Here is a 15,805-nt window from a genome sequence, read left to right as displayed (position 1 = left end):
ATTGTGAAGCGGTATAATACAGTAGACGATTTACAGAGCGGGAAGGGGACATGAAAAGCATGCCAGTATTCACGCATACGCAGGTAGAACTCTCGGAGCACCAAATGGCAGCGCGTACTGTACTGTATTTTTGACTTTCTATCCTGAAACACTTTTGTATTGGCAATATTTTCATGTTCAGGTACTTTGTAACCTGAAACTTTTGTATGTAGAGACATTTGTATGTAGAGGTACGACTAATAATACTGATTATGGTGAAAGCTTAAATATACCATCTCAAAATATTAGAATATCATTAAAGTATACTAGTAAGCTGTGAGCCAGGTGTGCCATATAATAATAATAATATAGCCGTGAGATATTGTTTAATTCTGGCCTGCCATACATTTCTGAGTATGTCAAAAAAAAAGAAGCGAGTCTTTAGGTAATTTCTATTTACAAGTTATAATTTTTTTAACCAAATGCTCTCCCCCTGGGTGCTAGAGGGCAGGGTTGAGTTTGTATTGCATGGTGTGTCGGTTCATGTGTAAAACTGCTTTCTGAAAAAATAAATCAGTTAACACATTCAATGCCAAGCATGAAAATATTTTTTCGACGTGGTTTGTGAAGAAATGTGTTTGGCAGTGACCACGCACAGATACACTCTGCCCTCCCAAAGAAAAAAATGGATGTAGGATAAATGAAACAGAAGAAGAAAAAAACGCAAAAGGGAAAAACAAACGAAAAAAGCCAAACAAAATAAGTAAAAGGCAAGGGAAAAAAGGCTGGTTTTAACAAATCATAAAAGAGTAATATTACGCACAAAATGGTTCAATGTGCACAAAGCTGATTGTGCCTTCCTATGTAGAGTACTTCCAATTTTCGTTTTTTAGTCTTATTTGACTCTTTCACTCATTCAAAATATTGTTTTCTGACGTAGCTTAGCCTGTCGCGTTTTTCTGTGGTAGCTTTTTACCATGGTGTTTGTTGACAACACGCTTTGCATGTATGCATGCCATGTAATGAGAACGGTGGGTTTACATTTAATCCGTACTTGAGACAGGTTTTAGGCCATTTTGTACTTCGGGGAGTATTATTAAATCGCTATACTTTTATTTTTACTTGAGTAGATTAGTTCAGAAGAAACGGTACGCTTGCTTCTTTACATTAGCCTACATTTAAGCCGTTAATAAGTAACTTAAATCTCCCTCACGTTAGGTACTGTATGCGCATTTTTCCGAGTCCTTCGCTAGCTTTTTTTCCCTCTGCTGAGAGTCACTATGCAGCCCAGGCCCCACCTCTTTTAAAGGGGCAACGTCACCTACCATTCTCGTGGCTGTGTTTAAGCAACCTGGCGGGTGTGTGATTGGCCATGGAGCCCAAAGGTAAAACGAGAAAAATAACTGCACAGAAATAAATTTAAACTGTATTCATGTGATTGTATTTAATTTACCTTTTCAAAATGTCGCTATTTTATTTTTATAAATGAATGCACTCTTTTTGTTGGCCCGATAAGGGGCACATTATGCTCCTTTGTAGTTGTTTTTTTCCCCCAATCCTCAAAATGAGAATGTCATCAAACACTGGATTTTAAAATATATTTTTCAATTAAAAAAATATATATATCACCAAGTCATAAATAAACTTGAGGTGGTATCATACAACAGTGAAGCCAAGTCATTCTCCACAGGATGTCCTGCATCCAGCTTTGTCATTTTGACAATAGGCTAATATTGATAAATAAAGCATGTGTTGCGTTCAGAATAAGGCCAAAATAAGGCTTTTAGTTATTTTTTTGTGGCGTCTGACAAATAACTTGTTTTTCCCGGTCCAATATGGCTCTTTCAACATTTTGGGGTGGCAACCCCTAGGCTAGCTTGTTGTTCTGCCTGCAAAGCCTGTTAAATAAGTACGTGTGTTCTAAAAGTGCTGCTGAATTGTTTATTTTATTTATACCAATATGATTTCATTGTTTATTAATGTTCTTGAATTTACCTTAATGTTGATTAGATGGATTTTGATGATCTTGTAGTGGGTTTTACATAATTCACCCATGGAACCATTGTTCAGTTAGCGAGTTCCTAGGGGGACTCTTAATTCTGCCGGCTCGAGCCACTCTCGTGTTTGGTTTATTTTGTAAGTTTCGATTGCAAGTTTAAATGTCATTAAAGCAGCTTTCGTTGGCACCTTTGTTTGACACTCCGCCTACGACTCCCGTCTCTGCCCGCTACATTGGTGACCCCGACATTAGTCTCGTGGAAGTTTCTGAGGCCGTGCATAATACTGAGCATACCGACATGGCATACGCGCCCTTTCTCAAGCTCCCCGAGTTCTGGGAGTCATCTGCGGCAACATGGTTCGCACAAGCAGAGGCTCAATTCGCCCTGCGCGGAATCACTGATGATGACTCTCGCTATTACCACGTGGTGTCTGCTCTGGGGAGCTCAACTGCAGCCAGAGCGGTGAGTTTCATCACATCCCCTCCTGAACTGGATAAATATAAGGGACTGAAGGCATATCTCCTCAGAATCTTTGAACTGTCGCGTTCTGAGCGTGCTCGACGCCTCCTTGCTATTCAGGGCTTAGGAGACAGTAAGCCATTGGATCACATGGAAATGATGTTGAACTTGCTTGGCACTGAAAAGCCAAATTTTCTTTTCACTGAACTTTTTCTGCCTCACATGCCGCCGCATGTCCAGACGGCGCTTGCGAATACAACCATTACAGATCCGCGTGCACTGGCAGAGGAAGCGGACCGGTTTTTCCTGGCCACACATAGATACACACATGAGGTGCTGGCCCCTACACGCACCTACACACCATCAAGTGCGGTGCCCCCAGCCAGCAAGGCACACGCGGCCACTGACGATCAGAATGTGTCAGGTCTGTGTTACTACCATGCACGTTTTGGGCCCAAGGCCAAGAAGTGCCGTCCCCCTTGCACCTCCAACGCGACGGGAAACTTCAAGGCCTGCATTCTGTAGCGGCCGTGAGTGTAGGCGCAAGAAGCCGGCTACTGTTCATCTGGCACGCCATCTCCGGCCACAAGTTCTTGTGTGACACCGGCGCCCAGAGGAGCGTTCTCCCTGCCACTGTGGACGATGTGGGGGAAACACAAGGACCTCCATTAACTTCTGCCAATGACACCCCCATCCGCACATACGGGACACGGACAGTGGACGTGTGTTTTGGGGGTCAGCAGTTTACATGGGACTTTGTCACTGCGGATATTGCTTTTCCTCTTCTTGGTGCAGATTTTCTGTGTGCCAATGGACTACTCGTCGATGTGAAAAATGGCCGCCTCGTTGACGCAATGAATTTCTCCTCTCTCGCGTGTGTCCGCGACGAAGGGATTTTTGAGGGTCTGTCCAGCTCTCTCTTGGACGGTGATATTTACCTCTGGCTCCTCGCCGAGTTCCCCAGTCTGGCGAAGCCCACCTTCTCAGCTTCCACGACCAGACATGGGGTTGAGCACCACATTGAAACCAAGGGGCCTCCGGTTCATGCCAGGGCCCGACGACTCAATCCAGACAATCCAGCTGCTAAATCCGAATTTGCCAACCTGGAACGTCTCAGCATCATTCGCCGATCAGACAGCCCCTGGGCCTCACCACTACACATGGTCCCGAAACCAGGCGGTGGCTGGCGCCCATGCGGGGACTATCGCCGCCTCAAAGAGGCTACCACGCCCGACCGTTACCCAGTCCTGCACATTCAAGATTTTTCTGCACACCTGGCAGGTAAACTTCTCTTTTCCAAGGTGGACCTAGTGCGGGGATACCATCAACTGCCAGTGCGTCCCTCAGATATACCGAAGACGGCCGTGATAACTCCATTTGGGTTGTTCAAATTTCTCAGGATGCCGTTCGGACTGAAAAATGCCGCTCAGTCCTTCCAAAGGCTGATGGATTCAGTGCTCAAGGACATGCCTTTTGTGTTCGTCTACCTGGACGACGTCCTTGTTGCCAGCTCCTCAGAAGAGGAACACTTGGAGCACCTCAGGGACCTCTTCACCAAGCTCAGTCAGCATGGCCTGATTATAAATCCCGCGAAATGTGTTTTTGCCGTACCCTCCATCCACTTCCTTGGGCATCTCATCACCAAGGATGGGGCTTCCCCCCTACCGTCTAAGGTGGAGGCCGTCTCCACCTTTCCTCAGCCGCCAACAGCACGGGGCCTCAGGGAATTTCTCGGCATGGTGACATTCTACCATAGGTTTATTCGCCGAGCCGCTGATGTCATGCGCCCACTCTACGAGGCCCTCAAGGGTAGGTCACCCAATCAAGCTGTTGAATGGACCGCTGAGAGGACCAAGGCATTCGAGGACACAAAAAGCGCACTGTGCCAGGCAGCCATGCTGGCTCGCCCAGCCCCCGGTGCCCCAGTCGCACTCATTACAGACGCATCAGACCTTGCAGTGGGTGCTGTGTTCGAGCAGTGGGTTGACAATACTTGGCAGCCACTCGCCTTTTTTAGTCGCCAGCTGGTCCCCAGAGAACGTAAATACAGTGCATTCGACAGAGAACTACTTGCCATCTGGTTGGCGATTCGCCACTTCCCTTTCATCTTGGAGGGCCGTGAGTTCATCGTCTTTGTTGATCATAAGCCTCTTACGCTCTTCATGTCCATGACGTCAGAACCGCGGTCCGCCCGCCAGCAGCGCCGGCTGTCATTCATATCAGAATACACGACTGACATCAGGCACATTGCCGGGAAGTCCAACGTGGTTGCTGATTGCCTGTCCAAAGCAACCATCAGCGCTGTGCAATTGGGGCTTGATTATTCCAGTATGAGTGTGGACCAGGCTTCTGATAACGGCGTCCAAACGCTCAAGAGCTCAGACACTGGTTTGCGACTGTAGGAGGTTGCAGTCGGAGATTCAGGGGCCAAGCTGTGTTGTGACCTCTCCATGGGTTGGCCCAGGCTGCTTGTCCCTGCTGGCTGGCGTCAGGCTGTTTTTGGGGCAATACACGGCCTGTCTCATTCTGGCAGGAAAGCATCCATTAAGCTCGTGGCCCAGAAGTTTGTGTGGAAAGGGATGAAAAAGGACGTCCGGGACTGGGTCGACTCATGCGTGTCATGTCACACGCCAAAGTGCACCGTCACATCAAGGCCCCATTGGAACCATTTGCCATCCCCGAACGGAAGTTTGACCACGTTAACATTGACCTGGTGGGCCCACTGCCCCCTTCACACGGTTTCACTTACCTCCTGACAATGGTGGACTGGACGACCCGTTGGCCTGAAGCGGTTCCGCTAACTTCCACCTCAGCTGTCGATGTGGCCCGGGCGTTCATCGGCACATGGGTCGCCCGTTTTGGACCCCCTGCAGACTTCTCATCTGATAGGGGCGCATAGTTCACCTCCGAGGTGTGGAACACAGTTGCCGAGGGCCTGGGAGTCAAACTTCAACGCACCACGGCCTACCACCCCCAGGCTAACGGGTTGTGCGAGCAGTTCCACCGCTCGATGAAAGCGGCCCTGCGCGCCGGCCTGACCGATGGGGACTGGGTCGATAAGCTACCCTGGGTCATGCTGGGACTGAGGACCGCTCCCAAAGAGGACCTTCAGTGCTCTTCAGCTGAGTTGGTTTACGGTCAAGTGCTGCGGGTGCCAGGTGATTTCATCCCAGACCCAACGACACCCTGGGCCGCTTCCAGGGAGAAGTCCATCTTGCAGGGCACTGCAGGAGCGTTTGTGCCTATCCCCACATCGCGAAATGGCAGGCCAGTTTCACGGGTTCCCTCCAACCTGCGCTCAGCTGGTTTTGTCTTCATTCGCCACGATGCCCACCGCGGACCATTGCACCCTCCCTATGATGGACCGTTTAAGGTCCTGCAGCATGGTGACAAGACCATGGTCGTGGACATTGGTGGTAGGCCAGAGACTGTCTCCGTGGACAGGGTTAAGCCTGCCCACATGGATATGTCCAAGCCATTGGAACTGGCCCAAGCTCCACGGCGCGGCTGTCCTCCTGCGGAACGACCCTCCGGCCCTGTGGGTACCCACTCTGACCCTCCGCCCCCAGCACCTGTGGCCACTCCAACTGAGTCCACAAGCTCTCACCCCCCCTCTGTTCCAGCTCCTTGTACCAGCAGTGGCCGGGTCAGCATCCCAACCAGGCACAGAGACTTTGACTATGGGTGAATTCTGGGGGGGCTTGTGTAGTGGGTTTTACATAATTCACCCATGGAACCATTGTTCAGTTAGCGAGTTCCTAGGGGGACTCTTAATTCTGCCGTCTCGAGCCACTCTCGTGTTTGGTTTATTTTGTAAGTTTCGATTGCAAGTTTAAATGTCATTATAGCAGCTTTTGTTTGCACCTTTGTTTGACACTCCGCCTACGACTCCCGTCTCTGCCCGCTACAATCTGATTGAATAGTTGTTTAAAGAAGTAATAAATTAAACGTTGCTATAGTAACTCAATAATTGAGTAGGGTTTTTTCAGCATGTATTTTTTTTTACTTTTACTCAAGTAATTATTTGGATGACTAATTTTTACTTCTACTTGAGTAATATTATTCTGAAGCAACAGTACTTTTACTTGAGTAACACTTTCGGCTACTCTACCCATCTCTTGTAATGAGTAAAACTTATGTTTGCAATATTTCTGAGTTTTAGTGGTGCGAGTTTTTCATGATTAGAAGGAAAACAAAATTCGAGGTCAGATTAGTTTACGGTAAGACATCGTCACAAGGAAACACAACACGGCACAACAACCGGAAGACTTCAAACATCAATTTGTCTTCCATAAACGTTGGATGCCAACCACTTAACAGGAATCGGATTCACCCTGCTAGGTTGGTGAATTTATCCAAGTTGTTAAATCGTATTGTCGTTGTGAACTATTTTTACACCACCGACCGTTTGCTGTCTTTAAACTTGAAGTATCCTGCTTATTACGCGTACGGATATGATTTTAAGTTTCGCTTTTGACATCGCAGTGGCTGTGGTGTCATGATAAGAAGATACAACCTAAATAATTTTAGTACATTCACTGTTGAATGGCAGTTAACTCGCTGTATAGTTACATTTGTTATAGTTGTTTTCAGAGTTTTATTGATTATGTTACAATTTAAATCAGTCGGGTGAGAGTGAGACGATGGAAAGACGACAGGTGAGGTAGCACATCCGCGTTTGTTTGGGAGTGGCCTCAGCAAAGAATGTTAACACGATTTTCTTAGGACGATGATAATTTTTACATTTGAGGGCATACAGGTTGATGCGCAAGATTTATAGTTGTTTATTCTTTCCCTCTGTCCTTCTTTTCTCTCTCTATCGATCTATACAGTATGTCACAAAAGTGATCACACCACTCACATTTATGGAGATACTTCATTATAGTGTTTCGTAGAACACCACTTAAGAATCATCACTTTGACACAATATAAAGGTACAAACCTTTATTAGAAGCGTAGATTTATTCTAACCCTCAAATAACTCAAAATTTTAGCCACAACTAACAACCCTTTTGCAACAAAAGTGAGTACACCTTAAAGTTGAAGTTTCTGAAGTGTATGGTCTGAGAACTTCCAGGCCTACCCCTCACCTCTTCAATCTCTACAGCAATGCTGATGATAGCACTTCTGTGTGTATCCTTCTTAGACAGCAATTGGATGTGACGCTGTGCACGCTCACTCAGCTTCTTTGGACATCCAACACAAGCCCTGTTAGGAGTGCATCCTGAATTTTAAAGCACTAGAGGATCTTGGCCTCTGTACTGCAGCTCAACTTCAAGGTGTTTGCAATCATCTTGTTGCCTTTTGTTTAATATCCCCAGAGAGTTCCTTGTCATGGTGTGCAATATTGGTGTTTCAGTGACCCATATGACAGAGTGTACTACAAATTAAACATAACTGCTCCCTATTCATACCTTCAAACCTAGTAAGGGTAACAAGTCACATAGTATTTTGGAGGTAAAATGACAAGCAGTGCTTTGTTTGGACATACTGGACTGTCTCAGAAAATTAGAATATTGTGATAAAGTTCTTTATTTTCTGTAATGCAATTAAAAAAACAAAAATGTCATACATTCTGGATTCATTACACATCAACTGAACTATTTCAAGCCTTTTATTATTTTAATATTGCTGAATTTGGCTTACAGCTTAAGAAAACTCAAAAATCCTATCTCAAAATATTAGAATATCATGAAAAAGTATACAAGTAGGCTATTCAACTAATCACCTGAATCATCTAATTAACTCGAAACACCTTGCGAGGGTTTCCTGAGCCTTAAAAACACTCAGCTTGGTTCAGTAAACTAAATCACAAGTATGGGGAAGACTGCTGATCTGAGGACCATCATTGATACCCTCCATCAGGAGGGTAAGACACAAAAAGAAATTTCTCAAAGAGCAGGCTGTTCACAGAGTGCAGTTTCAAAGCATATCCACAAAAAGTCTGTTGGAAGGGAAAAATGTGGCCGGAAACGCTGCACAACCAAGAGAGATGACCGCAGCCTTAACAAAATTGTGAAGAAGAGCCGCTTCCAGAATTTGGGGGAGCTTTAAAGACAGTGGGCTGAAGCTGGAGTCCAGGTATCAAAAGCCACAGTTCACAGACGTGTCCGGGAAATGGGCTACAATAGCCGTATTCCCATGGTCAAGCCACTTCTGAACTCAAGACAACGGAAGAAGCGTCTGACTTGGGCTATGGAGAAGAAGCACTGGACAGTTGCAGAGTGGTCCAAAGTCCTCTTTTCAGACGAAAGCAAGTTTTGCATTTCATTTGGAAGTCAAGGCGCCAGAGTCTGGAGAAAGGCTGGAGAGGAGCAAAATCCACGTTGCTTAAAATCCAGTGTGAAGTTCCCACAGTCAGCAATGGTTTGGGGAGCCATGTCAGCTGCTGGTGTTGGTCCACTGTGTTTCATCAAGTCCAGAGTAAATGCAACTGTGTACCAAGAGATTTTAGAGCACTACATGCTTCCATCTGCTGAAAAGCTCTATGGAGATGAGTATTTCATTTTCCAGCATGATCTGGCACCTGCCCACAGTGCCAAAACCACCAGTAACTGGTGCACTGACCATGGCATCACTGTCCTTGATTGGCCTGCTAATTCCCCTGACCTGAACCCCATCGAGAATTTGTGGGGTATAGTTAAGAAGAAGATGAAAGACACCAGACCTACAAATGCAAATGAGCTGAAGGCCGCTATCGAAGCATCCTGGGCATCAATAACACCTCAGCAATGCCACAGGCTGATTGCCTCCATGCCACGCCGGATTGATGCAGTGATCCGTGCAAAAGGATTCCCAACCAAGTACTGAGTGCATCAATGGACATTTTCAAATGTTTGATTTAGTTTTGCTGTTATAAAATTATTTTTTTTACTTGGTCTGAGGAAGTATTCTAATATTTTGAGATAGGATTTTTGAGTTTTTTTCAGCTGTAAGCCAAAATCAGCAATATTCAAATAATAAAAGGCTTGAAATAGTTCAGTTGATGTGTAATGAATCCAAAATGTATGACATTTTTGTTTTTTTAATTGCATTACAGAAAATAAAGAACTTTATCACAATATTCTAATTTTCTGAGACAGTCCAGTATATGGGGTGTATTGTCTTTGGAGTGTACTCACTTTTGTGGCCATGGGTTTGGCTATTGATGGCTGTATTTTGAATTTTTGAGGGGAAGAATAATTTTGTTGCCCTGCTATATATGCTTTACACACACTTATTTTCATTGTGTCAAAGCAATGTTTCTACAGTGTTGTTCTATTAAATATAATGAAATAACTGCAGAAATGTGTGTACTCACTTTTTGTGACATACTGTATATATACTTACACAAATGAGGCTGCAGCAGCCATGAGCTGACCCCTGATATGCGGAAGATGCGTGTAATATTTAGTCTTTTATCTGGTTGTTTCAGATTCAAAAACAAACACAATGGAGAGCAAGAATGAAATAGTGGATCGCTTACGTTTGGCTTTTCGCTCGGGAATCACTATGTCGGAGGAGTTTCGCTGTGATCAACTTTTAAAGCTCAAGTCTATGATCCAAGAAAATCAGGAGGATATTTTCGATGCGTTGCACAAGGATCTTTGCAAGGTATTTAGAAAAAGCTTATGACTATTTGCAAACTAGTCTTGTAAGTACAGATTTTTATACTCTGTGATAAATATTTACAGTACCTGTATGGCGACCTGTCCGTCGCCATATGTCTCCATATGTGTGCGTATGTATATATACAGTGTAGAAAATAAGTATTTGAACACCCTGCTATTTTGCTATTTCTCCCAATTAGCAATAATGGAGTGGTCTAAAATGTTCATTGTCCGTGCATGTCCACTGTGAGAGATAAACTAAAAAGAAAAACCCAGAGACCACAATGCATGATTTTTTAACGATTTTTTTTTTTTTGTGATATAGCTGCAAATAAGTATTTGAAAACCTGAGAAAATTGATATTAATATTTGGTAGCCTTTGTTTGCTACTACAGAGGTCAAACATTTCCTGTATTCTTTCACCAGGTTTGCACACACTGCAGGAGGGATCTTGGCCCACTCCTCCACACAGATCTTCTCTAGATCATTAAGGTTCCTGGGCTATCGCTGAGAAACACAAAGTTTGAGCTCCCTCCACAGATTTTCGATTGGGTTCAGGTCAGGAGACTGGCGGGGCCATGCTAAAACCTTGATATGCTTCTTACTTACCAGTCCTTGGTTTTTCTGGCTTTGTGCTTTGGGTCATTGTCATGTTGGAAGACCCAGCCACGACCCATCTTCAATGCTCTGACTGATGGAAGGTGGTTGTTCCCCGAAATCTCACAATACACGGCCCCAGTCATCCTTTCTTTAATGCAGTGCACTCGTCCTGTCCCATGTGCAGAATAACACCCCTAAAACATGATGCTACCACCCCATGCTTCTGAGTAGGGATGGTGTTCTTCGGATTGTACTCTTCATTCTATTTCCTCCAAACACACTTGGTGGAATTTTGACCAAAAAGTCCTATTTTGGTCTCATCTGACCACAAAACCTTTTCCCATGACTCCTCTGTGTCATGAAATCTTATTGCATTACCTAGAGCAGGGGTCAGCAACCTTTTCGGCGTGGAGTGCCGCTTTTAAATGTCCTTTTAAATCAGTGTGCCACACCAAGATTAATGACTTGCACAACAATTTTTTTATATCCATCAGAGCTCTAATTTTACACCAGTCCAAATACACAACATGGATATACATTAAAATCGTATAACTGACCAATTTATCTTGCACTATTCTTGTTCATGGGTAGCACGGCGGCGCAGTGGTTAGCGCGTGTGCGGCACAGTTCTGAGGTCATGAGATCGAACCTCCTGTGAGGAGTTTGCTTGTTCCTCCGGGCACTCCAGTTTCCTCCCACATTCCAAAAACATGCATGTCTGGTTAATTGGCCGGTCCAAATTATCCCTAGGTGTGAATGAGTGAGCGAATCGTCTGTCCCTGTGTGCCCTGCGACTGGTTGGCAACCAGTTCAGGGTGTCCCCTGCTCACTGCCTGAAGATAGCTGTGATGGGCTCCTGTACCCCGTGCCCCTACGGAGGATAAGCGGTGCATAATAAAAGATGGATGGATATTAGTCCGCACTAACAAGTCTTTCAGGGTAAAACTCTACTTATTTGCAGCTGTATCACTCAAATGAATTGTTAAAAAATCATGCATTATGATTTCTAGATTTTTCTTTTTAGTTTATCTCTTTCACAGTGGACATGCACCTACGCTTAAAATTTCAGACCCCTCCATGATTGATAAGTGGGAGAAATGGCAAAATAGCAGGGTGTTCAAAAGGTTATTTTCCTCACTGTAATATATATATATATATATATATATATGTATAAAATGTGTGTAATATGTATGTGTGTGTGTCTTTTTCTTCAACATATTCCCACCAGCCCAAGTTTGAGGCCATTCTGGCTGAAATTGATGTTCTGATCAATGAGGTAGACTACGCAATCAAAAACCTTGAGAACTGGATGCAGCCAGAGTATGTCAGTAAAAGTCTTGTAAGTTTGCATTCATATTTGTTAAACCTGTTCTGGTGCTTTTTTTTGTCTGATTTTTTTGTTTTTAAGATGAGGTTAATTTTTTGGGGGAGGTTCATGCAACATCCAATCATGTACAGAATATAATCTTGTATACAAATATTTGAAACTGTTTCCCCCCTAAATGAATGTATTTCTTTTTGGTTGCAGGCTACAAAACTTGATGACTGTTTTGTGCTAAGACAACCATTAGGAGTTGTGCTCGTCATTGGACCATGGAATTACCCTTTTCAGCTACTTATTTTACCTATGATTGGAGCAATTGCAGCAGGTATGATTGTAAAAGTACAATAAACTGGGCTTCGTACATTCGTCCAGGTATCTACAAACTTTGACGAAATGGCCACATGTGGTTATTTTTCAATTGACTTTGGGTACGTCTAGAACTAGGAATTTAGGCGAATTTTACAGGAACGGTAAGGGATTAAAAATAACCACCCCAAGAGCAGGCAGTGTGGCTTTATCATAGAATCCCTTCACCTTGGATCCAGCAATCACATTCTTAAATTCCTTGTCTCAACTCAGTGCTCCTTTAGTTTTTCCGGTGCAAAGCTTTGCAAATAATGGAATAGGACATTGACTCCCATTCCGCTCCATTATACATAATAATACATGTCGTACATATGCATTCAACTACTTTCCATTTTTGCCTGACATAGTATGGATTGAACTAGGCAGAAATTAATTACACTGCGTACTACGATTACATTTACACTTTGGATCTGTAGTTTTCTAATAGTATTTTCGTTTGATATCCCTAAACAGGAAATTGTGTGGTCATCAAGCCCTCTGAGATCAGTGTTGCTGCAGACCGGTTGATTGCAGAACTTATACCCAAATACCTGTCACAGGTATGTTGAATATTGAGATGGAATGGAGCAATGAGAGGAAATGCTTAGGTCTTCTTACAGTACCCGGAATCACAAATGATAATGAGGAGAAAATTATGTCAAACTGTACATGGATGGGTTAGGTTTTACACTTCTCTACACCGATTGGGTTCCCCCTAAAGAAAATTGAAAAATATTGAATTATTTCAACACTCCTTACACATGTCCTTTCGCACATTCAACACTTGGTGGCAATCTGATACAAATTGATGCAGGGTGCGCTTTTCCAATATTTTGCTCCAGCTTGTCATCATCATTCTACGCCTCGTGTAGGTGTTGTCAAGGTTAAAACTTAAGATTGTATTAGGATAAAGAAAAGAACACACTCTGAGTTGGAGATTAGGTTTTTGATAGCCCTTCCGTCGGAGGTGCATCCCACCTGAGCTTTCCCCTAGGTGTGCTTCCAAGATCGGCTCAGGAAGGAATCACACACCAACAATGGCTAGAGACTCATTTATATAAAACACAGGCATAAAACAACACATCTGATTGGCTTAAGTGAGATCACATGAATAGATTAAACAAAACTGGTTCAAGCTAGATGGCGTGCAAGCATAATAAATGAGCAGTAAGGAACGTGAAACTTTGTAACACTAAAGGTACAATGCCTCACTGTGGAGTGAAAGGACTGTAGAAAAGGGAGGAAAGCTCCTTTGCAGACTTTCCGGCACTAAAGTAAAGGCCATCTTGATTAATAGTTAGCGGGCCCCAAGAGGATACAATTGTTGCAAGAATACAAACAGCACCTGGATATAATCTTTGGCGTTAAGGTACTTTTGAGGATAAAGTCAGACGAAGGCACATATAAACTTTTATCAAACTATAATTTCCCTTACAGGTGGACCAATCAAAGTATCGATATTATAGATACTTAGTGAGTACTTGGATCACATGGATACTATAGTTTTCTTTACTTCACTCCTTCACCAATTTCCTCAAAGCGCCGCGCCCTCTAGAGATAGCCCAGCCCTTCTCTCTCTCTCACCCAGTGCCCACAGCCACTCTCTTAAGTTTATGCTTTAGAGGGTGACAGGCACAATTTTATCCCCTCTCCCTACCTGGCTTGAATCTGCACCCTGCCTGTCAGACATAAGAGGAGGTCAATTCTATGTGCTAACCTAGGTGTCGGGAACGTATGGTTCTTTTAACTAAATAGATCTAGCATAAATATTAACAGTGTTTTCACACGCAAGCAGATTTTATTTCTTGCGAAGCCACCATGCCTTCTTTACTAGTTTGGTCAGGTATATCGAGGGCACAATTTACATAGTGTCACACCAAAAGACCCAGTTGTGACTGTATGTCGCTAAAGAATCATTTTATATGTAAGCTCATTTAAAAATATATTGTCTTTGTGAAGCCACTTTATAATGAAACCCCCAGAATAGACTGTAAACACTCCAGCAAAGCATCAGGAGCAATTTGATTGGGTGAGCAGCAGTGATGGGAAAATCTCTGCACACACAGCGAATGCACTCCCTTCTTTTTCTTTCCTAGCACCGTCTGCGCCAAAGGTAAATACGATGGATCCTTGTTTCCAGTATTTTGGGACATTTTTACAAAAGAACTTTGCACACACTGTGTTTGTAACCATTATTTAGGACAAAAATTACGGTCAAAATGAGCCTCTTAAGTAACTGCGGAATGGAGACAAATTTTAAGTGGTATATTTGTTGATATGGTACACATGCTCTGGCATTATTCTTATTTCATCAAAGGTCACACAGTGAAATTAAATGTGCTGAAGAATTCGATTTTGCCTGGAGAGCAGGTATAAGGTCTCTCTCTCTTTTATGGCTCTTTGAGTCAAAAAGGTGTCCAGACTCCTGCACTAACCCCTAACTAAAGCTGAAAACTGAGTCAGAACGGAAAGTGCAGTGCTGTTTGGACTTTTTTTTTTATTACAGAAACTTAAAATGCCAAGTGTAACACCACACATTTATATAAACTCATGAAAAAAAACTCACTTTGCAGAAAGCAACAAGCTGCAAAAACACATCAACATGTTGATGCTCCTGGGGAAAAAACAGTTCATCTGTTATCACTATGACAACAATGCAAATGAGAGAAAATTTGACACTTTATTTGCATTTCCGACTTTATTTTCATTTATTTGTGCAATTGAAGGTACTAGATGTGATGTGGACTTTGCTTTTTTTATTTTTTCGTTACAATGCTGCTTTCTTTCAGTTTGACTCGCTTGGCTTTTGTTCTGAAATAGTTGTAATACAAATATTTTTTTATACTGTTAGTTTTTATTGTAGTTATTGAATAAAAAAAAGACCATTTGATGCTGTTTTTTTATCGCGATTATGAAGTAACTCAAGGGGGGAGCCGTTCATTTATTGGAAAACAAAAAATGTTAAATCAATATCCATATCTCATTTTAATCAACATTTATGTATGTCAAAATGTAGTTTTGACTACACTTGGGTGAGTGCAGTGCCTATTGTGAGACTATGCACAAAATGTAAGTTTAATTTAGTGCAGAGCTTGGGAACCATTTTGAGAAAAAAACCCAACATAATATTTTGTAGCGAGAGCCATACCTTATTATTTAACCTCTTAGCGTTTCAACGGTCGAACTGTATTAACATATGTGTCTGTACGATGTCAACAGTCACTGAAATGTCAAGTCAAGTCAAGTCATTTTTATTTGTATAGCCCTAAATCACGAAGAGTCTCAAAGGGCTTCACAGATTGTTACACTATATTACACAAACTATTTTCAACCGACAAGAGGAGTAGGTTATTCGTATGCAATGGAGTAGAAGTGAGTTTTAAGTTTAGATTTAAACATTTCCACTGAGGTTGCAGATCGAATCTCAGGGGGAAGAGCATTCCACAGCACCGGTGCCCGGATGGAGAATGCTCTCGAACCAGCAGAAGACTTCTTTGCTCTCGGGATCA

At 43.2% G+C, this 15,805-nt stretch overlaps 1 protein-coding gene across 5 annotated transcripts in view; it reads left to right on the top strand.

Annotated features, from left to right (window-relative positions):
• Nucleotides 1–15,805, top strand: part of aldh3b1 (aldehyde dehydrogenase 3 family, member B1) — a 67,860-nt gene that overhangs the window by 1,723 nt on the left and 50,332 nt on the right. The window contains exons 1-6 of one of the 5 annotated variants that reach the window (XM_088334918.1): nucleotides 6,662–6,779; nucleotides 7,585–7,717; nucleotides 9,853–10,031; nucleotides 11,856–11,966; nucleotides 12,156–12,276; nucleotides 12,771–12,856. In XM_088334918.1, coding sequence (XP_088191044.1) covers nucleotides 9,870–10,031; nucleotides 11,856–11,966; nucleotides 12,156–12,276; nucleotides 12,771–12,856 — 480 coding nt within the window. In that variant the 5' untranslated portion in view covers nucleotides 6,662–6,779; nucleotides 7,585–7,717; nucleotides 9,853–9,869. Of the gene's footprint in view, nucleotides 1–6,645; nucleotides 6,780–6,910; nucleotides 7,097–7,584; nucleotides 7,718–9,852; nucleotides 10,032–11,855; nucleotides 11,967–12,155; nucleotides 12,277–12,770; nucleotides 12,857–15,805 lie in introns of those variants that run through there. The other 4 variants (XM_088334908.1, XM_088334927.1, XM_088334936.1 and 1 more) reach the window with 4 other exon arrangements.

Source organism: Urocampus carinirostris, chromosome 1 (assembly GCF_059441175.1).
Source record: "Urocampus carinirostris isolate Australia breed hairy pipefish chromosome 1, RoL_Ucar_1.0, whole genome shotgun sequence".
Taxonomy (NCBI): domain Eukaryota; kingdom Metazoa; phylum Chordata; class Actinopteri; order Syngnathiformes; family Syngnathidae; genus Urocampus; species Urocampus carinirostris.
This window is presented reverse-complemented; position numbering and strand designations above follow the sequence as displayed.